The sequence below is a fragment of the Canis lupus genome, chromosome 5, assembly GCF_003254725.2.
Source record: "Canis lupus dingo isolate Sandy chromosome 5, ASM325472v2, whole genome shotgun sequence".
NCBI classification, from domain to species: Eukaryota; Metazoa; Chordata; class Mammalia; order Carnivora; family Canidae; genus Canis; species Canis lupus.
In genome coordinates, this window is record NC_064247.1 from 39,607,504 (window position 1) to 39,631,559 (window position 24,056).

Below are 24,056 nucleotides of genomic sequence, written 5' to 3' on the forward strand. Positions count from 1 at the left end.
GTACTAAAGACCATTCTTTATTGCAGTATTGGCTTATGGTGATTACATGGAAATATTAGTCTCAGTAGTAAGTTTCCAGCTTAAAGAGAACCTTACCCAACAGAACAAATTCTTACAAGTAAACACAAAAGCTGTTTGCACAAGGGAGATAAGAAGGCTACAATATTTGTAATACATTACTAGAAAACTCAATTTAATGACAACCAACATTGCCTATCCTAAAAAAATGTTGCCAAACACATTTGTTGGCTCTGCCGTTGATAAGAAAATGGCCTCTATGAATCCCAGCACAAGGTAAGCAGTGTTTCCACAAACTGTTGAAGCTGGGTTTTCAGTCCAAACTGATGGGTGACCACTGGTCCTTGAACCTTTGAAGTTCTTCCCCTGCTGCAGCAAGGCTGAGCATGCTCTAGGAACATAGCCTGCAAAAGAAACTAAGTATCAACTTCATTTTCTACTCCAACCAATAGTTATTCACAGCATTAACAAGGTTATCTTCAGAAAACCATTACATTCACCACTATACAATCTGCCGGTAATTCCAGCTATTTTGGGTGATCTCATCATTTGATATCCTTTTTTCTGAGAATTAAAACCAGCCACCTATTTTTGTTCTATCATGGGGAGAGGGTCCTTGTCCAGATGGAAGCTTACCTCTTCTTGGGCTGCAGCTTTAAAACTCCACACTGCTGACCACCATTCTTGAGAACCTCAACACACAAAACCTGGAGGAATGAATGAAGGCACCCCTAAGAGGTAGCAGATGGCAAAGGCAGAATAGGACCGTTTTGATCACGATAGCCTCAACTACAAATTCCAGTTCAATCCAACAGGGGCACTGAAAAGTCATCTAAGCCCCCAAGTCCTAACTGGCTTCTCTGAGTGTTGCAACCTCATTTTGTCCCATCATTTTCAACATCACAAATCTAAAGCGATGATCTTCATGGATGAGGAAGACTCGGCTGTTAGGCAGTTTGCTCCAAATTATAGAGCAGAGAGGTAAAAAGAATTGCTGGGTTCCCTCTGCACTCTGCTCCAGTCACCGTGAACCATAATCATCAATCAGTATTAGGGTACCATCAAGAAGGGCGACACAGATACAAGCTATCAGGGTTCACCACATAAAAGTGTATCTGACCCTACCCGAACTTCACGCCATCTGACAGCTATGCAATCTGTCCCACAGACCGAGGTTTACCTGGAGACAGATCAGCGCTCATCACTCCAACACTCCACTGCTGGTGACCTGATCACACTGGCAACCGCACACGCATCTGCAATCTGGGCGAATAGAGGGGGCGAAAGGGTCACTGTTCAAACCCTCCTATTCCAGAGTACCCGCAGCCGGGGAGGACTTGTCGACTGCAGTCAGCCAGGAAAGGTTATCGTCAGTTATCGCTTCTGACGGCACTTCCTATAAGTGATTTCATCAGAGCAGTCAACACCTCCCACTCCCCAGGACTGCTCCAGAAACCTGGATAGTCCCTGCAATTAAGCCCAAAGTGGTGGTTTTAAACGAGAATCATCTTAACCCAGTTTATTTCGAGATACAACTGCAGCTGAAATAGTTCGGGGGTTAGGAGCAGCCACCTGCAAAGTTCTCCTTGAGATTCCTTGCGATGGGGGTGGGGGGTAGCGCGCACAATTTACTGCCCAAGGCGCCAAATCCAGTGCATTGAAGCTGAAAGGACGAAAAAAACAAAACCCTGCCACCGGGTCCTACCTCAGGGTGGGATGCCGCTCCCCGCTTGAAGGCGCTGCAGGCCGTCGGCTGCCTGGAACATGGCCGGCGACACGCGTTAAGGGCAGGTTCTGCAGGGACACGTTCATCTAGACCGAGGAGGCTTCAGAGGCATAAAACTCATCAGTCACCGCTTCTGACGGCTATTCCCAAGCCCAGTATCATCAGGACAGTCGGGCCAGCCCTCCTCGTGTTCCCAGTATCAGCCGCGGCCCCCGCGTGCAGCCCGACTCGCACTTACCCACGCCTCCGGGGTCGGCGCACTCCCCACGCCGGGTCCGGGGAGCGGGGGGCCGGCCTTCGGGAACCTCGGGCTCCTCACACGGCGGCGGCGCTGCCGGACAAACACGCGCGCGGGCTTTGGGCCTCGGCCCCCGGCGGCTCTGCGCAACTCTCCCCCCATACACCGCCGCCGCCGCAGCAGCCCGGGAGCTCGGCGACGCTCCTTAACGAGCCGCTCTCCGCCCCCCGAAAATTTCCTCCCAAGAATTAGGACGCCTCTAGGCTCCTCCACCTTTGCCGCCAAATACCACGCTCACCTACAGAAACCACCCACCTCCATTATCACAATAACGGAAAGGTCGCTTGAGCCGCGTTCCCGGCCTTTAAGGAGTCGGAACGTCCCATTCCGCGCGGAAGGGAGGGTAACACTAGCAAAGGCTCACGGGAACTTCCTGCCCATTTGACGGGGCAGACTCCGCCTCACCACGCCGGCCCCCCCTCCATTAGAGCCTATGGTCTCTTCCATGGACCCGGGAATTCTGGGTCCCTCGGCGACGGGAGAGTCCCAGGGCGCATGCGTGGGGGCTGGAGCTCGGTTGTGAAAATCCTTCGCTGCCAAGCTGCGTGGTTTTGACCAAGATTCTCTGCCTTTGTGAGCTTTCCGATTGCTCACGTGGTCAGGAGAGCTACCGGCACGGCAGACGTAGTTCTGAGGATCGCGTGCGACGTCAAGCTTGAAACCCTGTGTAGTCTTGGCAGGCAGCGAACATTCATAAAATAGCTGCTTCTAATTCTTGCTGCCAGGCTGCTCTCCCCACAGCTCTTGCAGAGTATCCACGGAGCCTCTCCGAACCCCTGCGCGCCGACAGCTCTCCGCCTTTTGAGAATGACCTCTAAGGAGCGAGCAGAGGTCTTGGATGGGTCCACTTCCGTCCTCTCCCAGCCCCCCCTTCTCTCCTGATTTCCCCGGGACTCCTGCAAACCACTCCCCCATCTCGCTAGCAATGGGAAACCTCTCCCTCTCCGCAGAGGCTCTCCTTTCAGCCTTTGAACACGTTCAGGGGCTCGCCCCTTAAAAACGATTCAAAGCATGCGCATTTTATAGACAGTACAAGGGAGACCAAGCAATTCATTTGGACTGGAGAAAACTGGAAGAGCTATAGCGAGACAACTTTTCAGCTGGTCTTAGAATTTTAAGGGTTTCATTTTATTTTTAAGATTCTATCTATTTATTCATGAGAGACACAGAGAGGCAGAGACACAGACAGAGAAGCAGGCTCCCTGCTGGAAGCTGGATGCAGGACTTGAGCCAGGCACTCCGGGATCACGCCCTGAGCCAAAGGCAAACGCTCAACCACTGAACCATCCAGGAGTCACAGAATTTTTTTTTTTCCAAGATTTTATTTACTTACTCATGAGAGACACAGAGAGGCAGAGACACAGGCAGAGGGAGAAGCAGGCTCCATGCAGGGAGCCCGATGTGGGACTCTATCCCCAGACCCCAGGATCAGGCCCTGGGCTGAAGGCAGGCGCCAAACCACTGAGCCACACAGGGATCCCCAGGTGTCCCAGAATTTTAAGGATTTTAATGGCAGGGCAGGTGCTTCCAGTAAGAGCCAAGTCCTGTGGTCAAATGCGCAGGTCCATCAACTGGCTTGAAGAATTTGGTAAAAGTGCTAAGGAGAGCATGGGGGCAACAGGTGTATGGGGGAAAAGGTGTCTGGAAATTTGGGAGCAAAACCGTGGAGGACTGGAGATGCCACCTCGCATGTCCTGTGGGCACTGGAGGAGCCTCTTAAGCCTTTGGAGGCACAGCAGTAATGTGTTTGTCTTCCATTCTAGGAAGGTCCCTCCAGCTGCCCTGCAGAACAGCTTGGAGGGTTAAGAACTGAGCCCATAGCCCAGAAGGGAGAGAAACCAATAATCCAGAGCTTGAAGGAAGCCCAGGAGCTCAAAGGCTTTGAGAGAGCTCTTAGAGGTGGCTTTAAGGGGTGTCTGAAAGCTATGGGGGTGGAGGGGAGCTGTGCTGCCTGTGTCCACCACCACACATCTGTCATGACAGCAGGCACAGCACCCAGGAAAAAGACCATCCCGAGGCTGAGGGCCAGAGAGTAGGGTATCCTATGCCTCAAGTGAGGCTAAGAATAGCCCAGCCCCAGAGAAAGATGCTCACAGAGACATGCAGATGTCTACCAGCCCAAGGGTCCACTAATTTCACTTAAATAATGTTTCCAGGAGAGTTAGTCATGAGAAGATATTTATTTACATTTGCCACCAAAGTTCTCTGGAGCCCCAGAGCCAGCAGGCAGGGCTGGGAAGATTTCCTGACTGCCGTGCAACTGGGCCATTAGTGGGACTTCAGGAGCTGGAGGGGCAGTTGGTCTTCCTCCGAGGCAGTGTCCTCCTCCGGTTGGGAGGCCAGGACAGGGTTCCTTATGCTGCCTGTAAATAGGATAGAGAGCACTGTGCCTTGGCCCTTGGGCTGTGTCCCCAGGAGGCAGGCGCCAGGGAAATAGGCCGCAGCCATGAAACCACATACTTTGTGTACAGCAGGTAATCCTGAATCCCCAGCAATCTCCCTACCCTCTACCCCTTCCACAGGCATTTCCTGAACCCCTGCTTTGTGCCAGTCAGGGACCTCCTCCCAGGAGCAAGTCCCTGGAGGTGGCAGCCTTTTATGTTAGCAACCAGAACACCTGAGACATGCTGGAAAGCTGGAGGGAAGTGATAAGTAGGGGTTCCAGGAGCTCTGGGGAGAGAGAGAAGCCAACCTGTAAGGAAGGCAGCAGGTCTGGACACCAAGAGAGTAGGAATGATGCTTCAAAGAGAGCCAAGGAAAGCAAAGAACAGGGAGCCTTGTGGAGGACCTGCTGTCACATGGAGGAAGGTGTGCAAAATGGGTCAGACTACAGCCCTGGATCTTCACCTCCAACCAAAGGAGGGAGGATTTCCAAGCAGTGGGAGGCATATCTTGTGGGCCTCATGTTGTTTCTGTCTACATTAGAGGGATAAGCCTGGAGCAGAAGGACTTGTGTAAAGGAAGGTGCAGAAGCAGGAGAAATGAGGGGTGGGGGCAGAGGGCTGAGCGGCTGCCTGGGAGGTCCTGGGGATACTCAGCACCAGACTGAGGGGGACATTGAGCAGAGGTCTTCAGGGCTTCCTGCCTGGGTGAGAAGGGGGTGGGGTTGCACACACTACCTGATAGGGCAACCCCAAGACTATTCCTGTTGGAGGATGTCTAGTTGGAAGCCCCAGCAGATGGTGGGTATGGGACTGGGCTGTGGAATGCTTGGGGCAAGATGAAGCACAAAGGTGACTTTCAGAATCTTTGCAGTGAAGTGACAGTGTCAGGACTCAGAGAAAGGGAGACACAAAAAGAGGGCAGGCAGGAAACCTATTGGTTCGTGAGGGCCATGGTCAGAGACCCAGGAGCCTGGGAAACAAGCAGTCTTTGGAGCAAGAGTCTGGAGGAGTGTTCCTACAGAGGGGTCAGAGGTGATGTAGGTGCTGTCATGGGGGAAGGGGTGGGCACCACAGGTACAAGCAAGTGGAGTCTGTTGGAAGGAGGACAAAGCCAACTGCAGAGGAAGTGGGAGCTACTGAAGATTCCAGAAAAGGGCATACTGTGGAGAAAGTTAAGCCTTTGAATAGACCTCTGTGTGAGAGGAAGGAGCCAAGACCCGTCTGGGTGGAAGGCAGCAGGGCAGAGACAGGAGGGGCTGTCCTCACACTACAATGGACAGGGCACAGCCCATGACAATGGGGAAAGTCATCAGAAGTGACTTGTCAGGGACGCCTGGGTGGCTCAGCAGTTGACAGTCTGCCTTTGGCTCAGGGAGTCTGCTTCTCCTTCTGCCTATGTCTCTCTCTCTCTCTCTCTCTCTCTCTCTCTCTCTCCCTGTCTCATGAATAAATAAATAAAATCTTTAAAAAAAATGTGACTTGTCAGAGGTGTAAAGGCTTAGGGGCTCATGTAGTTGGGGAGAGCTGGGGATCAGTAAGGTGGGCCTGTCAGTAGGGGCTCAGGGAGTTGCCCCCTAAGCTGAGGGATATGTAGGGGACCCTCTCTAACCTGTTCCCCAGCTGTGTCCCCAGGCTCAGCCCAGGCCTGGGGCTGGAGAGCCCACTGAAGAGGCCAGGAGGAGGGGTGAGGAGTGAGGAGGCTACAGGTGAGGGCTGGTTTAAGGCTGGACTAGAGGAGGCACCAGCAGCCTCAGGGTGTCTCCCAGGTGACTCCCTAAACAGACCAGTAAGGAGGTGGGGGTGGAGAGGAAAGGTGAGAAATGCTGTTTTAGAGGGGCAACCTTGGAACTGAGAAGTGGCCATGAGGAAGTCCTGCCTCAGACTCTCCATGGCTGTATGGCCAAGCAGTCTCTGTCTATCTGTCTGTCTCTCTCTCTCCCCAGGGCAGGAACTCTGGCCACCATGGCTACTCACCAGGGACAGCTGGGCCTGATGGCTCTTCACACACTGTTGGCAGCGTCTGCTCCCACGCAGCCCAGTTCACTTCCTCCACCCTGGAGGGCAACAGAACAGCTCTGAGGCTCCAAGAAACCACCTGTGCAACATGCTTCCCCCAGGAGAGGGGCCCAGGTGGACACAGGAGTAGACACAGGGACAGCGAGGAGGGTGGGATTTCTCCACCATCCTGCCAGGGCCACATCCTTGCGGCTGTCACCCTGCTGCCCCCCTGGGTCACGGGTCTGCATTGAAGGAACAGGCATCTGTCCCTTCAGGCTGTTCACGGCCACCTGGGTTGCCCTGAACATCCAGAGAAGAGTTTAGATCAGGTGTGTCTTTGTGTTGCTGGGTTCTGGGGCCCTTCTCTGGCTATTCCACATGCCGAAGATCCTCCACTCTGAGGGTCCCTGTGGCTTCTTGGCCTCTTAACTGTTCCCCGTTTCAAGCCAGAAGGAGTAGGTCAGGGACCACCAGGGAAGGGCCAGGCAGATGGCCAGGCAGGCAGTGGCAGGCCTGAGCCTCTGAGATCCAGCATCCCTGATCTCACCTGCCTAGGGCAGAGTGCCTGGTGCTCCGAGGCCATGCTTTCCCACTAGACCTGACCCCTGGCTTTTAAGATAGTAAGGTTGAAGAAAAAAGAAAGAAAGAAAAAGAAAAGGGGGAGAGAGAGAGGAATAAGGCTAGGGGTGCTTGGCTGCTTTAGTCAGAAGAGCATGTGACTCTTGATCTTGGGGCATGAGTTTAAGCTCCACATTGGGTATATAAATTACTAAAGAATTAAAAAAAAAAAAAAAAAAGAGTAAGGCTAGCCTGCACCACAGCAGCCTCCAGGGATCATTGGGTTAGCAAGGACCCCAGACTGCCCTCCCCAGCTCCCCTCACTCACCTGAAGCACCAGCGCTCATCAGAGCTACCATCCGGCCTGGTCCCAACGGTCAGCTTCACACCGGCCCGCTGCTTCTTCCTCCTGCACCACCAGTAGCCATTCTCCATCTCCAGGACAGAGATAGCTTTCTGGGGATGAGGGACACATCAGACAGGAGCCAGGAAGATGCCTCACAGCGCTTGATAGTATAACCGAGAGTCGGCTAAGTATGTGGATTTGAATCTAGCTCCAATATTTGGTTACCCAAGTACGGTTAGGCCCTCAGCCCCCCTGAATCTCAGGTTCCCCACTTACAGATGGATGGGTGTTGGGAAGTCACCATGTAATGTGTGTTCAACAATGACTTGCATCATTGCACACTCCAGAACTCCACACCACCAGCTACAGAACCTTATTTGCTTTACCCGCACACATGCCTGCCCACTGGCACACGAGCGAATTAGGTGGAGCACAGGAACTGGCAGGTGAGGATGCATGCTCAGAGAAGACGAGGGGCTTGCCCAAGGTCAGCAGTGAATCGGTAAGAGTCCAGCCTTCCGAGCAAGGCTCTCTGAGCACCCATTGCCCACCCCCACCCTTGCCCCTCCTCCAGTTGAGAAGCAGCTACTGGTTCTGCGGTAGACAGGTGTCCTATCAGCCTCCAGCTATAGGGGCCTCTGCTCCCCAATTCCCCCCAGGCTGGGCCAATCCCAGGATTGCACCTCCAGTCTGCCTCACCCACGGAACCGACCCCATAGACTGCATGATGAACACAGAAGGGGAGCTGCAGGAGGGTGAGAGTTTTGTCTGGTTCTCTGCTGTGTGTTCAACACCTAAAACTGAGCTTAGTGGTAGGTTCCCAAGAAATACTTGATAATGGTAATGAAAATGAAAATGATAATGATAATCATAGTGATAATGGCTAACACATTCAACATGTGCCAGCACTGACCCAAGGGCCCCAGATCTATGAGCTAATTCGAGCCTCCCAACAGCCGTAGGGAAGGAAGGAGGGGATGGATGAGGCGGCCCAGCTCAGCTGGGTCCTGCATGCTTCTCACCGGGCCCCAAACTTAGGGAGGAGGGGGAAACCCCACCGCACCTGCAGCTTCCAGATGCTCCAGCTGTCACTGGCAACACTGTTGACGGTCTCGCTCATGAGGGCGATGAGCATATTGAGCAGCAGGATGTAGGTGAGCAGCACATAGGCCAGGAGCAGCAGTAGCACCACGCCGCGGAAGCGCAGCTGGTCTTGGAATGCCAGCTCCCCCATGCCGATGGTGAACTTGAAGAGCTCCAAGGAAGCGTCCAGTATGCCACCGTATGGGGAGGAGCTGCCCTCCTCGTCCCCCTGTCCTGCCCCAGACTGCGCTGCCTCCGTGACATTGGGGCCTGTGGGGACCCCAGAGTCTCGGGCTTCCCGGCTCAGGCTCACCAGGGCTGCAGAAGGGAGGAAGGGGGATCCTCAGCCCGGGGAGACCCAGGGACAACCTCGAAGGTATAAAGAGGGGGCAAGGGATAGGCCAGGGCTAGAAGGGAGGGCCTTTACCTACAGCGAAGCCAAACAGGAAGACTAAGTAGACCAGCAGGAAGCGGAGCAGGTCCCGCAGGATGACCTAGAACACGCACACCCAGGAACTGGGGTGGGTGGCTGGGCCATCGGACACGACCCCAGACCCCTGCCTCAGCCCCAAGCACGGGTTCTCATATACACACCACACACACACACACACACACACACGTGTGCATACATGAAGCCCCATGGAGACGCACTAGTAGACCAGTCTTTAAAAAAATCTAATCGGCAAATTGACTTTAAATAGAAAAAATTTTAAAATAATAATCAGACTAAATTTAAAATAAATAATGAATATGACATAAAAATGGAAAAAATCTAATAGGGGCCCCTGGGTGGCTCAGTCAGTTAGGCACCTGACTCTTGATTTCAGCTCAGGTCAGGACCTCAGGGTCGTGAAATCAAGCCCCCAGTATGCTTAAGATTCTCTCTCTCCCTCTGCAGCCCCCCATCAGCTCACACATGCACTCGCTATCTCTCTCTCTCAAAAAAAATTGTAAACCTCAGGGGTCTCCAGACCCCTCACTATGGCCAACAAAGCCCCCACTTTCTCCCCAGCCCTATGCTTCCCTCCCCATCACCTCGTTGTTCTGTCTCAAGTGCTCCAACCTTGTTCTGGCTCCTGGTCTCTGCCTCGACTGCCTCTTCCCTGAGTCTGCACTGGCTGAATCATTTTTCCAGTCTCAAAGGTCACCTCTTCAGAGAGGTCCTGTCTAAGGCACCCTCTGCCGCAGGCACTCCCCACTGGCACTGTCCTGTGTGTTTCCTCCATAGCTTTTAGCAGTCTGTAACGTTCTCATCTGTCCCTCTCAGAGTTCTCATTTCCCCTACCAGAATGTCAGCTGCAGCAGAGTTGAGGACTTGCCTATTTTGCTGATGAACAAAAGAGCGTATTCCAACACTTAGAACAGGGCCTGGCTCACAGTACACACTTCCTAAACTTCCATTGAATAAATAAATGAATGCAGAAAAGTCCATATACCCCGGTGTCCCAATTCACAGGCACAAGGATGAGCTAGCTGATGTACACACAATGGCTGCTTCTTTACTGGGGTCACTAGCAAACACACATATGTTGTTGCATGTGCCTGCCTGTGCAGAGCGCAGAGCCCGGAGGGCAGATACCCACACCCTCACACTCCTGCTTACACCCAGCGAGTGTCTGGCCTTGTGATCCACAGACAGACATGTGCATGTTCTCTCTGCCCAGGTTAGCTATGGAGGGGGGCGCCTGCCTGCTGAGGCCAGAAGGAGTCCCGCTGGGGTGTGGTGCCCAGCTCTGCCCGGCCACGCTACCCCGAGGCCACCCTTGTCGCTCACCTTCTGGATCATGACACTGTAGATGCCTGTGTGCTGCAAGCCGCGTGTGTAATAGAGCAGGTTCAGCCAGCCCAGCACCAGGGAAGACACAAGCAGAGGCAGGTACCACTCCACGGCCAGGAAACACAGTCCCTGGGACAGCACTGTGAGCAGGGCCTGGACCAGGCTGAGTGAGGACAGGATTCGGGTCAGCTTGCAGGCCACCTGCAAGGCCCCCCCTACCCCCACTGGCCAGTGCTGCCTCTGCAATGGATGGAAGGTTCTCCATCTGTCTGGGACTGGACCCAGTCAGGTTCTGACTTCCATCTCGGGCAAGTTATTTAACCCCTGTGGGCCTTGGTCCCTCCAGAACTAGCACCCGAATCAGAGCATTTGTGCCGATTCAGTGAGGCACAACATGTAGAGGTCAGGCTCTGCTGGCGCACAGTGGGTGCTCAGTACAGGTAACTCTCATGAGGGGGATGCCTGGGTGGCTCAGTGGTTGAGTGTCTGCCTTCAGCTAAGGGCATGATCCCGGGGTCCTGAGATTGAGTCCCACATCGGTCTCCCCACAGGGAGCCTGCTTCTCCCTCTGTCTGCGTCTCTGCCTCTCTTTGTGTCTCTCATGAATAAATAAATAAAATCTTAAAAAACAAAAACAAAACAAAACAAAAACCTCTCATGAGGATTTGCAAGGATGGGAGCATGGGAGCAGAAGGGCCTGGAGCCCCAGGCCAGACAGCCTGCGCTCTGGTCCCAGGCCCCTGGCATCCCTGGCTCGGGGTCCTCTCCTCCCAAGCCAGCCTGGCTGGCTCTGCCCCACCAACATCTCCCAGTCCTGAGACAGGGGACGGGGAGCGAGGACCCACATACAAGAGCAGTTCAAAGTAGCTGTCCACGAAGGAGATCCAGATGAACAGACGACGCCTCCAGAAGTACCATAGCTGTGGGGAGGAGGAGCACACAGGTGTGACTTTGCTCTCCAGGCCACAGAGCAGCATCAGAGCAGCCCTGCTGCCTTAGCCTGGGCTCCCCACTATGCTCCCTGCCTGCTGGCCTGGCTTTGTGGGAGTCAGGCCAGGGATACCTCAGGGGCTCAAGCAGCATTCTTGGACTTTGGGAGGGGGTTGGAGCTTGTGAATCCAGCTGAGAAGGCTCTAAAGCCTGTTTCCAGAAAGTGTAGCCACCCGCAGACATGCAGGCAATGCCAAGGGCCTCTGAGCTCCCCGTGAATCCTGATGAAGAACTCACTCACTGCTCCTGGGGAGGGGAAGAGCTTCCTCCCCACCCTCTGGCCTCACAGGGACCCCCCTGTACTCCAGCCAGCCTGCATCTGGTCCCAAAGCTCTGCCCACTCTGTGTAATAGCACCCAGACTGTCCCTGAATTTTCACTGGAAAAGGCCCTTCTGGAGGAGTTGGTCTGAGCCTGTGGTCCCCAAGTGAGGAATGCCCCAGCCAAGGAAGCTGGGGGTGGCAGATCCCGCTCCATTCCTCAGGGAGCAGCGCTGGCACTCTGAGAAATCACAGGAGTCATGTGCTACCCCTAGAAAGCATAGCAGGGAGGTCCCAGCCCCAAAACCCAAGGCCCTCAGCTGCCCTGAGGCTGGTAGGGGTGGGACTGTGTATAGACTGTGTATAGTTTCCAGGAAACTAAGGGGCTGTGGTTAACTCACTCTAAGCATCTCCCCCCCCCCCACCCGGTGGAACTCTACCTTTGCTTCTGGGTGATCTGGGAGCCTGGTGTGGGAGCCCACAGAGTTGTGGAGTCATGGGGTGGGGGTGGGGGGAATGGGAAGAGCCCTCACCTGGCCCACCAAGAGGTAGACCCCCCCAAGGAGGATCAGGATGTGGCCCAGCAGCAGCATGGAGTCCCCAGTAGTCACAGTCGGGGGGAGGAAGGCCTGTGGAAGAGACACTCTGGTACCACCTGGGGCCATGGGCCATGAGTCCCCTTCCAACAGTCAGACTCTTCGCAGAGGGCCCATTCTGAGCATGAGCTATGGAGATGCCACTCAGAGCAACACAGGGATCGTGGGGTCTGGCATAGGACCCCTAGATTCTCACCTATCCTAGAGGGACGCTGGATAGTGGTCATGAGGGTGGGGTCTGGTGCCAGACTGCCCAGATTCAGATCCCATCTCCCGACTTACTGCCTGTGTGACACTGGATAAGTCACTTAACCTCTCTGTGCGTCCCTTCCCTTGACTATAAACTGGGGATGATAATAGTTCATCACCTCAGACGGTTGTTGTGAGCATTAATTAAATAAATTAATGCATGTCACCTACTGAGAGTACCTCCTCACATGTGGTGACCATATGGCAAGTATCATCATAAATGCTTTTTCTAGGGTGCTGCCTTCCAAACTGTCACCGGCTGCGTCACAGCCTTGGGTTGGGGGGGTCACAGCCTTAGGGTCAGGATTTACAGATTACTACCCCATCTTCTTCTAGGGTTGATCCCCTCCCGGAATGCGCCCCTCCCAGCCTTGCCTTCCCCAGGGCTGGCTGGTGGTAAGCAACAGCGGTAAAGATGAACATGTAGGTCAGGTAACACAGGAAGTTGAAGAAGAATCTGGGGATTAGCAGATCCCATTTCGCCTGTAGCAGTTTGTTCAGTGGTTCCAAAACCACCATTCGGTGTCGGTGCTGGGGGTGGGAATGTGAGAGTTAGGGGTACGTTCAGCAAGGATATATAGGGATCCCACTCAGGTCAGGCTCAAGGCGAGGGCTTAGGGAAATGGGGGGACCCCAGATAAGCCCTCTGCACCAGCCTCCACCCCACTCTCATGGCTATGGACTGATGGAGCATCATATCCTCTAGTGCAGGGCAGGTGCTGGTCAACAGAGAGGTCAGTGATTGTCTCCAGGCCCCCAGAATGCTCCCCTGTGCCAGGTGGGACTGGGTGGGACTAGTGTGTGCAATACACCTGGGCCAGCAGCTGGGGACAGGACATGTGGCCACATCCCCACTGGCACAGTCCTGGGGCAGCTTTGGCCCTGCAGGCTGCCCTGAAGGATGGACCTTGCCAGGTCCCCCTACACACACCTCTGCCCCAGTGGGCTCACCGGGCTTCTGCAATGAAAGGCGATGATCTCCAGCACGGAGTTCTCCTCCCAGCTGTCCACAGAGGCCAGGTCATACAGCGACACCCGGACAGGCCCGTAGCACCACTCAGTAAACTTTCGGGAAAGTGACTGGCACGGCCCCGAGAACTCCCGCTGCAGGATGTGCCTGAAAATCTACAGGGTAAGTTTCATGAGCTTAGCCTGCATGGCCCCCTCCTAGCACAGCCTGGACTCAGTACCCCGCAGAGCTGCCCACCACCTGCAGAGCTGCAAGCAGACACACACACACACACACACACACACACACACCATACACACAGGTCCTTGTGTGTATAAATGCTCACACACATCCCCACATGCTCAGCCACAGTGTAAACACTGCCATCGGCTCACATATGTCTAGGTCTACCAGTGAACCGAACCTGGCTCTTCATTTCCCACTCCTGCCCTGAGGCCTCTTTCCTGGACTCTTTACATGGCAGAGGGACCTTCAGCCCCTTGAGATCAGAGCTACACATACGTGTACACTTCTGTGGTCAGAGCTCAGAGCTTCCAACAGACTAGAAAGCAAACCTAACTCAAACAGGTTAAGAAGCAATTTGGTGTTGGTGTGCCTGGCTGGCTCAGTTGGTGCAGCATGTAGCTTTTGATCTTGGGGTCGTGAGTTCATACCCCACATTGGGTGTAGAGATTACTTGGAAAAAAAAAAAAAAAGAAGCAGCAATTTGGATTTACAAATGAAGAATAGGGAAAAGAAGGGCCACCAGCCATGCTTCTGGAGAAGAAAGAGAGGTTCCCAAACCCCAGGAACGTTGGGGGCAGGAATAAAATAGTAAAACTTCCATTTATGTTTATTTTTATCTTAACCTTTCAAAATGTCTGTGTTTGGGGGCACCTGGGTGGCTCAGCTGGTTAAGCGTCTGCCTTCCACTCAGGTCATGATCCCAGGGTTCCGGGATCGAGCCCTGCATTGGGCTCCCTGCTCAGTGGGGACTCTGCTTCTCCTTCTGCCTCTCTGCCTGCCACTCCCCCTGCCCCCCTCTCAAATAAATAAAATCTTTACAAAAACAAAACAAAACAAAAACACCGAAATGCCTATGTTCGAAGTATAGGGCCCTGTGTAAAGTGCACAAGTTTTATACCAGGAAGGTCCACAGATAATAAGGCTCAGACAATTGAGTAAGCCATTTGAAAAAAGGGACGCTTGGGTGGCTCAGGGGTTGAGCATCTGCCTTTAGCTCAGGGTGCGATCCCAGAGTTCCAAGATTGAGTCCCACATCAGGCTTCCTACAGGGAGCCTGCTTCTCCCTCTGCCTATGACTCTGCATCTTTCTGTGGCTCTCATGAATAAATTTAAAAATCTTAAAAAAAAAAAAGCCGTTTGAAAAAATAGTAGAGCTGAATCATGCTTACTTTTTTATACCAAAATAACTTCCAGACAAATCAGTGTTAGGCATTAAAAATAAAACTTGCAAAAGTCTGGAGGAAAATATGGATACAGAACACACACACACACACACACACAAATACACACACACCACACAGCTTTACATAAATATATAGCCTCATAGGATATATTAAAAAATAGCAAAACCAAGGAATTCTAAAGGAAAAGATAATTACAGTTGTATATAGGAAAATGTAAACATTCTACAGGGCAAAAAATCCTAAGAAATGTTTTTACAGGGTGCCTGAATGGCTCAATCGGTTAAGCATCCAATTCTTGATTGCGGCCCAGGTTATGATCTCAGGGTGCTGAGATCGAGGCCTACTTCCAGCTTCGTGCTCAGCGGGGAGTCAGCTTGGAGATTCTCTCTCTACCTCTCTCTCCCTCTCTCTCTACCCCTCCCCCTGCTCTCTCTCTCTCTCTCTCCCTCTAAAATAAATACATAAATCTTAAAAAAAGAAAAGAAAAGAAAAGAAATGCTTTTACTATTGAACCAAGAGAAAAATTTGCAGCTATTATAGTACACAAAATGCTGATACATTCATTATAAAGAACATTTACCAATCAATATGAAGAAAACCTAATAGCAGATCTAACCACACAATAGGCAAAGAATATGAAAAGACTGTCTTCTAAACCAGGAACCCAAATGACTTAAAAATCCGTTTTATAATGTGATATATTAGTTCATTAGTTCATATATAATTTATCAATAAACATACATATAGGGATGCCCAGGTGGCTTAGTCAGTTAAGCGGCTGTCTTGGGCTCAGGTCATGATCCTGGAATCCCAGGATTGAGTCCTGCATTAGGCTCCCTGCTCAGCAAGGGGTCTGCCTCTCCCCCTACCCCCACCGCTTGTGTTCTCTCACTTGCTGACTCTCTCTCTCTCAAATAAATAAATAAATAAATAAATAATTTAAATTTACTTTAAAAACGTTTTTAAAAATAAACACACATATATTAGAAGTGCATGCTGAGGGATGCCTGGGTGGCTCAATGGTTGAGTGTCTATTTTCGGGTCAGGCTATGATCCTGGGATTCAAGATCAAATCTCACATCGAGCTCCCTATGGGGAGCCTGCTTCTCCCTCTGCCTGTGTCTCTGCCTCTCTTTCTGTATGTCTCTCATGAATACATATATAAATCTTAAAAAAAAAAAAAAGTGCATGCTGAACATGTTTTACTACCAGGACAGTTCAATCAAAAAGTGGGGAGGCACCAGGGATCTAGAACACTGCTCCAGCTCTTTCTGCAGAAAAAAAACAAAGTGAGTCCTGTTGCTTCCTGGAAAGGTAAGGAACAGATGGGGGCTAGGTACACACCTCGATTTTGCCCTCCTTGGCAGCCAGCTTCAGGGGCGTGAGGCCCTGCAGGTTGGGGATGTCCTCGAGCTGCACTTTGGGGCAGAGGCGGGCCCCAGCACGGAGGAGCGCATCATACATGCGGATCACCAGGGCACTGTTCTCGGCTGAGTTGTCTGCGATCATCACCAAGGCATGCAGGGCCGTGTTGCCCAGCGAGTCGGCTGCCTGCAGGCTGGCAGGCTGATGCGGGTTCTCCAGGAGGTAGGTCACCACATCCCACTGCTTGGTGCACGCAGCCAGAGAGAGGGGCAGCTCACCTGGGAGCCAAGGGGGCATCTTGAGCCTCAGGCCTCCCAGCTTCCACCTGCCTACTCCTCACACTCCTAGGACAGAAGGCCAGGCCTCCTTCAAGACAGTCAGGCCCTCATGGGAGAGGATGGTACACTGCCTTGGGCTCCTGGGCCCACCCAGGCCTGAGCTATGAGGCAAGATGGTCCCAGGTCTCGTGAAGGGCAGCTGTGTCTTTTCCTATGAGCTCTGGTAAAGGCAACCCTGTCTAGCTCTTGGCCCAAGGGAGAGGTGACCAATGCCCTTTACCAGCTAAAGGGGCAGAACATGGGGCGCCCAGGGCGCCCAGGTAGCACAGTTGGTTGCTTCTGGCTCAGGTTGTGATCTCAGGGCTGTGAGATCAAGCCCCGAGTCGGGCCCCACATTTAGTGCAGAGTCTGTTTAAGACTCTCTTTCCCTCTCCCTTTGCCTCTCCCCTGCCCCTTGCTCACTCACTCACTCTCTCTTAAATAAATAAATCTTTAAAAAAATAAAATAAAGGAGCAGAACAGAGGCCAGCCAACCCAAGTTCCCATCTCCCAGCCTCTTTCTTTCTCTTTTCTTCGCCAGAGCCCAGCCTCACTGCCACCTGGCATAGACACCCCATTCAATCTGGGCCCTAGCTGGTCAAGTTCAGCCAGCCCCTTACCCTCCACTAGTCTGGGTGTGGATGTGTGGGGAGCTTCTTTGGCTACCCAAGGCTAGCCTTTATCTCCTAAGATAAATTGTTTCTGCAAGCAGCCCAGTGACTTAGAAGCATGAGCCATCTGGGTTTAAGGGCTAGCTCTGCCACACATTAACTGTGTGATCTTGGGCAAGGCCTTGTCTCCAAGAAAGACTCCTCACCAAAGTAGAAGCAAGTCCCTTGGCTCTTTTTCTGGAAGAATTGGCCACAGGCCTGGGCATGCACATTGGCCCCGTTCTCCACCAAGAGCTTCACACACTGCAGGCTCCTCTTCTCGATGGCAATATGCAGGGCACTGTGGCCTCGGTAGTACTCATCCGTGCATTGGGCATTGACCAGGGGCTGGGGATTGCCAGAGTTCCGGTCGATCTGAAGCAATGGCAGGATGCAGGCGTTGGCACCATCCCGAAGGTTTAACACAGCCTTCATCAGGCACGTCTTGCCTGTGGAGCCCTCTGTGGGAGAAGAGGAGGGGAGGGGGCACTGGGGTGCTCAGGCAGGGAGTGAGTGGGCTGCCCCACCAGCCTATACGGTGAGCCTAGGCTCCAAAGTACACCTTGGGAGGATAAAAAAAGATTGTCACACATGATTGGTGGAAGCACGGCCGTGCTACAGGATATTAACTCTCGAGCCAACAGGTATTAAAATACCAACAGGTATGACTACAGTTTCTGCCCTAGAAAAGAAGTGGCTGGGCAGCCCGGGGGGCTCAGTGGTTTAGTACTGCCTTCAGCCCAGGGCATGATCCTGGAGACCTGGGATCGAGTCCCATGTCAGGCTCCCTGCATGGAGCCTGCTTCTCCCTCTGCCTGTATCTCTGCTCTCTCTCTCTCTCTCTGTCTGTCTCTCATGAATAAATAAATAAAATCTTAAAAAAAAAGAAAAGAAGTGGCTAAGACATAATTTGTTGTATGTACAACACTGTCTACACAAGAACATTCAGAGCAATATCTGTTTAGTGTAAAGTGGGACTAGTCCAGGGTTGTTCTAAGGGCCAAATGGAATTATATACAAAATTTTTAGGGATGCCTGGGTGGCTCAGCTGTTGAGCATCTGCTTTCCTCTCAGGGTGTGATCCCGGGGTCCAAGATCGAGTTCCTCATACGGCTCCCTGAGGAGAGCCTGTTTCTCCCTCTGCCTGTGCCTCTGCCTCTCTGTCTCTCGTGAATAAATAAATAAAATCTTAAAAAAATTTTTTTCACACCTAGAGGGCCTGGCACACAGTACGTTGAAGTGAGAAACTACACACAACCTAAATGGCCATCATTAAGGAATTGGTTAACTAAATTGTGGTAAATGCACACAATGGAAAATTTTGCGGTTGTTAAAGCGACTCACTTAGAGGTCTACTATGTACTGAAGTGGAAAGAATGAGATATAGTTGAGGGGGGAGCACATTACAAAGTGATACCATATATAAGGCATGACCCACTATGTAAATATATACCTAATATATTCAAACGTTTTAAAAAGATATGTGCCAAATCATTAACAGGGATGTGGGATGTCATACTGTGGGTTTTTTGTTGTTGTTGTTGTTTTGTTTTGTTTTGTTGTTGGTTGTTTGTTTTATTCACCAGAGACACACAGAGAGGGACAGAGACATATACAGAGGGAGAAGCAGGCTCCCTGAGGGGAGCCTCATTTGGGACTCAATCCGAGGACCCCAAGATCACAACCTGAGCCAAAGGCAGACACTCAACCGCTGAGCCACCCAGGTGCCCCTGTCAATTGTTTTTGTCCTCAGCTTTATACATATCATTACTATCTGAATCTTCTAGAATACATAAAAGTTATTTTTCTAATCAGCCCAAACAATAAAGATACTTAGATTTGGGGCAAAAAATGTACTGAGATGGGTGAAGTGTATGGTATGTGTATTATATCTCAACAACACTATTAAGACAAAAAGAAAAAGAAATAAATGCAGAGGAAGCCCATGAGTATCCACTTAGCCGCCAAAATGGGCTGAGGATGGCAGAGGTAGGCCAGGAGCCAGTGGGGAGCATAGAAGAGGAACGCACAGCCATGAGCCAAGTGAGCTGTCCCCAGCTCTGTGAGCAGGGCCTTTCCGCAGCCATCTGGGCAGGAGGGTTGCTGAGAACACTCGCCCCTTGGTTCCTGACCACAGTCAAGGCCACCCAGTCAGCTGAGTCTCAGCACGGCCATCAGCATGCAGTGGCTCTGGCCCACCGGGCAGGCCTGCCTACCTGTGTACTCTGAGTCGGTGAGGTACTTGCTGGTCCGGGACAGGTACTCTGGTAACCCAGCCAGATCCTCGGGGACACCCCGGGCAACCACGCTGAAGAGCCGATCACGGTCAAAGCGGTTTGGGTCCGGCTGGCTGTGGAGATGTGATTTGTGTCTGATGCTGTGGAAGAACCATGGGTCCCCCAAGAAGCCCCCCACCCCAGGGAGCCCTTCCAAGGAGTCCTGTGAGCCGGTGTACCCTACAGGCCCATGAGCCACATGGGAGCCTTTCTGAGGGCCCCTGCCCTCCCGCAGCAGACCAAGGAGACCCCAAGTGCTGAGAGCCCGAGGAGAAGGAGGAGGGCCTCTCTAGGGCACTAGTTCCCAGCATCCCCATGACTCCAGACATAGCAGGTATTTCTCAGCATCAGGTGCTTATCATTTGCTAGGTGGCTTGATGATCTCACAACAGGCTCATGATCCCAGATGGAGGATTTCATTGTAGGAACTTGTCATACTCTTGAGCTGGAGTCTGGATTAGGATGGGACTACAGGAGGTGCCCACTGACTGTTAGGGGCTGTATGCACTGCTGGCCTCAACCAAGGAATCAAGAAAGCCCCTCATGCTCTCAGAAACCACCTACAGACTAATAATGGAGTCTATACGCACTTTTGACCCTCGCCTGAGCCCTAGGGACGTCAGTGATCACTGTGTCCTCCGTTAGACAAATAGAGAAAGTAACTCGCTCAAAGTCACATGTGCAGATCTGGGGCTCAGATGGGAGGAGTCTAACTAACTCCAGACCCTAACTCCTAGCCCCCAGGGATATTCTAGGCTGGGCAGACAGAGGTTTCTCAGAGACACAGGGGCCTAGAGCTGAAACCTATCAGATACCCACCAGAGTTTAACTGAGAAGCCACACTTCTGGAAAAGGCACCAGAAGAGTGCTACAGGATGTAGCTTTTTAGCATCTAGCAGTTTCTGATGACAGGGAAGGGGAAGGAGTGTGGGATACCGCTCCTGGTCATGCCACTGCTCACAGAGGCCAGCCCACACCTGGGGCTCCTGGAACCATGACTAGCAGATATGAAGGGATAAAGGTGGGGGGCTATTTGATGTTCTGGGGACCCGCAGGTCCGAGCTTCACCAAGGAAGGCTGGGGGATGAGTGGGGAATTGTTGGGATCAGTCATGTCCAAGCTGCATCTATGTGGCTGATAGAGCCAGGGCCTGCCTCCTCCACATCAGGAGGTTACGTGTCTGCCTGGCCTGGCCAGACACACCCTCATCGGCCCAGCAGAGCACGTGGCCTCGGCATGACCGAGAAGGCTCTGTGGAGCCCTGTGGGCAGTCGGGCTGGAGCAGAAGTGGCTGTTTGGACAAAATACCTCCTGTCACATGGTGGCATCACAGTCTTGGGGTAGGGGAGTCCAGCAAGAGCACAGATTGGGCAGCAGGGTGCCTATTGTGCCTGCCAGGCAGGCACACAGGAGCCTCACATGCATTCTCTCCTGGCCTGGCCTGAATCTGTCCATGGTTTTCCTACACCAACAATACGGAGTCTCAGGGCTGGGAAGCCAAGGCTGGGGCCTTGTCTCAGGCATGACGATGGAGGAAGGGGCTTTGATGACGGAGTCCTGCCCTGCCCATGAGGATTCTCCAGCCTCGTACATCAGACTTCACACTGAGGGCGCATGCCAGGTGAACCCCACACACACCCAAGGGACTGGAAGTGGTACTCCAGGCAAAAGTGAGCTCACATGGTCTGAACTGGTGCTGATCACAGGAACCTCACAGTGAAGAGGCTTCCCAGAAGAAAGCCCACCCATAGTCTATAACCCCTGGGCAACGGGTCGAGCCTGGAGCAGAACCCAGGAGCACCCAGAAGACTTCCGCTTCTCCTTGACTCCCTCTTGGGACTAGAGTGTGGATCATGCTACCATCCCCACAGGGACTGTGACAGGGGCAGGGGGATAAACAAGGGATGCAAGGGTCAGCTGAGACTTGGATATGGAAGAGTATGTCCCTGTGAAGAACAACACAACCTCAGAAGGCAGAAGACCAAGAATGAGGAAGGTTCCAGGGGAGGCAAGCCCAGAGAGCAGAGCAGGGTTATGCCCATCAGGCCCAGGAGCCATCAAAGCAGACTGAGGACCCCCCCTCCAGGCTGTGGGGAAGGGGCACTGGGGCTGGTCCAGGCCCCCAAGTCTGACTCAGGGTGCTCTGCTAGAAGTGAGCGGCTCCCAGGCCCCACCCCCATTTGCTATCTCACCTGACACCTGCTCCTTTGCGGAAGTTGAGGTTTACTTTGATCTGAGGAGAGCATTTGCGATCCTCCCCTTGGAATGGTGACTCCATGGGGGGTGGCCCAGCCCCCGGGCCAGCCTTTCTTTTGTCCACCTCACTGCCATCTTCCTGGCCTCCATCAGATGTCTCAAGCCTGAAAGTGGGAGAGCTGGAGGGCGAGGCCATCCTACCGGGGAGAAGGCTGCTTTGTCCAGCTCAAACCTCTGAAGAGACAGAGCTGTCAGAGTCTCCTCCTTCTTCCCAGCCCTGGGTTTGGGGTAGGAAGTCTGGCTGAGGCCTACAAAAAGAGAAGTTTAGAAGCTGAGTATGAGTAGGCCCACCCACCGAGTCAGCCCAACAGGACACAGGACGGGGAGTAAACCACGAGGAAGGGAGGAAGGCAGGCGGGTGGAGGGGGCAGGAAGGGGTGGAGGCGGGGGGGGGGGGGGGGGGGGGGAGGCCCCTAGTGTGAGGATGGAATGGGGAAGAACAGGGACCCAACGGGTATGCCTTTCCACAGTCAGGAGGGGTTGAGATTGTCCCTGACTTTCCCTCTGAGAGTTCCTGATATCTGAGAGGCCACAGCCCCTGGTCCCGAGTAACAAACGTTTAAGTTCACAGCACAAATCTTTCCGTAACATCTTGCTCAGTGGCCAATATTCACAACCAATAAAAGTGCTGTTGGAGCCTAGAGGCAGGTCATTCAGCTTCTTGCCGCAGAATGGGAGCATGCTGGGGGCAACGGTTGGAAAACTACTGGTCTATCAAACCTCTCATTTTGCTACCAGGAGAGCTAAGGCCCAGAAAGGGAAGTAGTTTCCTGAGGTTGGCAGCTATTGGCAGAGCCTGGTCAAAAACCACAGCACCCTACCATGACGTTCTTCTTCAGTTCTCAAAATCTTTCAGGGCCCATCTCTGTTTTCAGTCTGACTCATCTCTGAAGGCATCAAACACCTCCCACTCTGTGTGCTTTAGGGTCTTTGGGGGTTTCAGAGTAGGGAGGGAGACCCCTGACTGGCTGCCTGGACAGGCAGCCCCCCCTCAGGCCTAGGTGTGGCTCTGGGCTCTGATACCTCTTCACAGAAAGGAAACCACAGTCCCTTGTGGCATGGCAAAGGTTGGGGACCCAGTGTGAGGGGGAGCGGGGGTGGGGGGGAAGGCCCCTTGGCCCCCCGTGGGTAGGAGCAGAAAGAAGGAAAAAGAGTCAGCAATGGATGGAGCAACAGCAGGGTGGGAGAAGAGGGCAGAGAGCAGAGGAGGACATAGGAAAGGGAAGGAGGGCCAAAAGCAAAAAGGGTGGATGGTGACAGGGCTGTGTCCCGTCCATCTGCAGGCTCCCACAGCCCCCAGGGACCCGGTGGGGGTGGGAGGAGAGGCATTTTTCCACAGAAGCAGGGCAGGCCGGGATCTGGCTGACTGCCTCCACATGCAGGGATTTTTTTGGTTTTGGTTTTTTACTTTAAGGGGAGCCACCATCTTTCTGCCCAATCTGGGGCTTCCTTTCCAAGCCACACACCATATAACCTGGTTACGTCCCCAACCATCCCCAACTCCCCCCCAGTCCGCCTCTGGTGGGAGGGGGGCAGCACTCCATTCCCCAGCCTCCGCAGCAGCAGCTACCTGTGCAGCCCCTGCCCCCTGGCCTGGAGCCCCGACCCCGCCTGGGCAGGGAGGAAGGGGGTGGCGGTCCGGGTGGAGGCCCAGCCTCTGGGAGACCCTGGCTGGGGGGGCTGGAGGAGCAGGGAGCCCCTCCACCCCGCCCTCGGGGTTCCCCGCCCCGACCGGCCACTGTCAGGCCTCCAGCGCCCCCCTCTCCCCAGGTGCTCGGATCGCCCACCGACTCACCCTGCAGGCCGAGGCTAGGGCGCGGCGGCGGGGGCTGCGGGGCGCTGGGACCCCGGGCCTCCGGGGCGGCGGGGGCTGCGGGAGGAAGTGAAGCCGGGAGGGCGGCGGGCGCGGGCAGCCGGCAGCAGCGGAGCCTCCCCAAGCCTGCTCTGGGCCCCGCGGGCGGGCTGCGGTCTCGGGGTGTTCCGCACGGTCAGCCCCCCCGGCCCCCCGGCCCCCCGGCGTGGTGGGGAGCCCCCGGTCGGCACAGGCTGGCCATCGGTGAGGGACTAGCTGGACCACGGGCCACACCCTGCTCTGGGGAGACACGCCCCGCCGCCCCACCCCCACCGGCTAGCCAAGGAGGGCGCAGGTGGGGGTGGGGGCAATCGGAGGCCAGCAGCAGGTGGGGGCTAGCACGGAGTGAGGGTGCGGGGGGTGGATTCCTGCCCCACTGTGCTGACATCTACCCCCTCCCGCTCCCCACCACAGGGGCCCTGGGGCTCCCACTGGCGACTGGTGGTGAACCCATCACAGGGCCGACAGAGCTACTATGGGTGGGCCCCAGGGAGAGGAGGAGCCCAGCCCAGCGCACGACCCTGGGATGCACGACACCCAAGCAACTAGCCGTTTGGGGGGTTTCTCCCAACCTCTGGGGCCGGGGTAGGGTGGGTGGGGTGGGGAGCTGTCCGCAGCACACTTCCCGCAGTGAAAGGCGCTTCCAGCACCCACCAGCAGGGGGAGGTCAGGGACGCCT

General features: G+C 53.8%; 1 protein-coding gene and 3 non-coding genes across 8 annotated transcripts; all 4 read right to left on the bottom strand.

Moving 5' to 3' along the window:
• Position 1: 1 nt before the first annotated feature.
• Positions 2 to 23,818, bottom strand: TRPV2 (transient receptor potential cation channel subfamily V member 2). Of its 5 annotated transcripts, none has more exons than XR_003128230.3 (20): positions 23,321 to 23,818; positions 21,462 to 21,773; positions 19,210 to 19,343; positions 17,161 to 17,454; positions 16,006 to 16,304; positions 13,234 to 13,407; positions 12,658 to 12,813; positions 11,971 to 12,066; positions 11,038 to 11,108; positions 10,186 to 10,351; positions 8,839 to 8,905; positions 8,392 to 8,729; positions 7,311 to 7,438; positions 6,401 to 6,480; positions 2,298 to 2,856; positions 1,983 to 2,075; positions 1,724 to 1,844; positions 1,199 to 1,281; positions 655 to 725; positions 2 to 422 (listed from the first exon to the last, which is right to left on the bottom strand). XR_003128230.3 is itself a non-coding variant. In XM_025428274.3 (15 exons), exons 2-15 carry the CDS (start codon positions 21,659 to 21,661, stop codon positions 4,311 to 4,313), a joined length of 2,298 nt encoding a protein of 765 aa, XP_025284059.1. In that variant the 5' UTR covers positions 21,662 to 21,773; positions 23,321 to 23,806; the 3' UTR covers positions 4,204 to 4,310. The 5 variants fall into 5 exon arrangements, 1 of the variants encoding a protein (XP_025284059.1); XR_003128229.3 differs by having other exon boundaries at positions 2,281 to 2,856; XR_003128228.3 differs by having other exon boundaries at positions 1,983 to 2,856.
• LOC112647687 (small nucleolar RNA SNORD65) lies at positions 496 to 569 on the bottom strand. The gene has a single exon (XR_003128433.1). It is a non-coding gene; the product is annotated as a small nucleolar RNA SNORD65 (small nucleolar RNA).
• LOC112647676 (small nucleolar RNA SNORD49) lies at positions 1,367 to 1,437 on the bottom strand. Its single transcript, XR_003128423.1, has one exon. It is a non-coding gene; the product is annotated as a small nucleolar RNA SNORD49 (small nucleolar RNA).
• On the bottom strand, positions 1,845 to 1,913 carry LOC112647677 (small nucleolar RNA SNORD49). The gene has a single exon (XR_003128424.1). It is a non-coding gene; the product is annotated as a small nucleolar RNA SNORD49 (small nucleolar RNA).
• Positions 23,819 to 24,056: the final 238 nt, after the last annotated feature.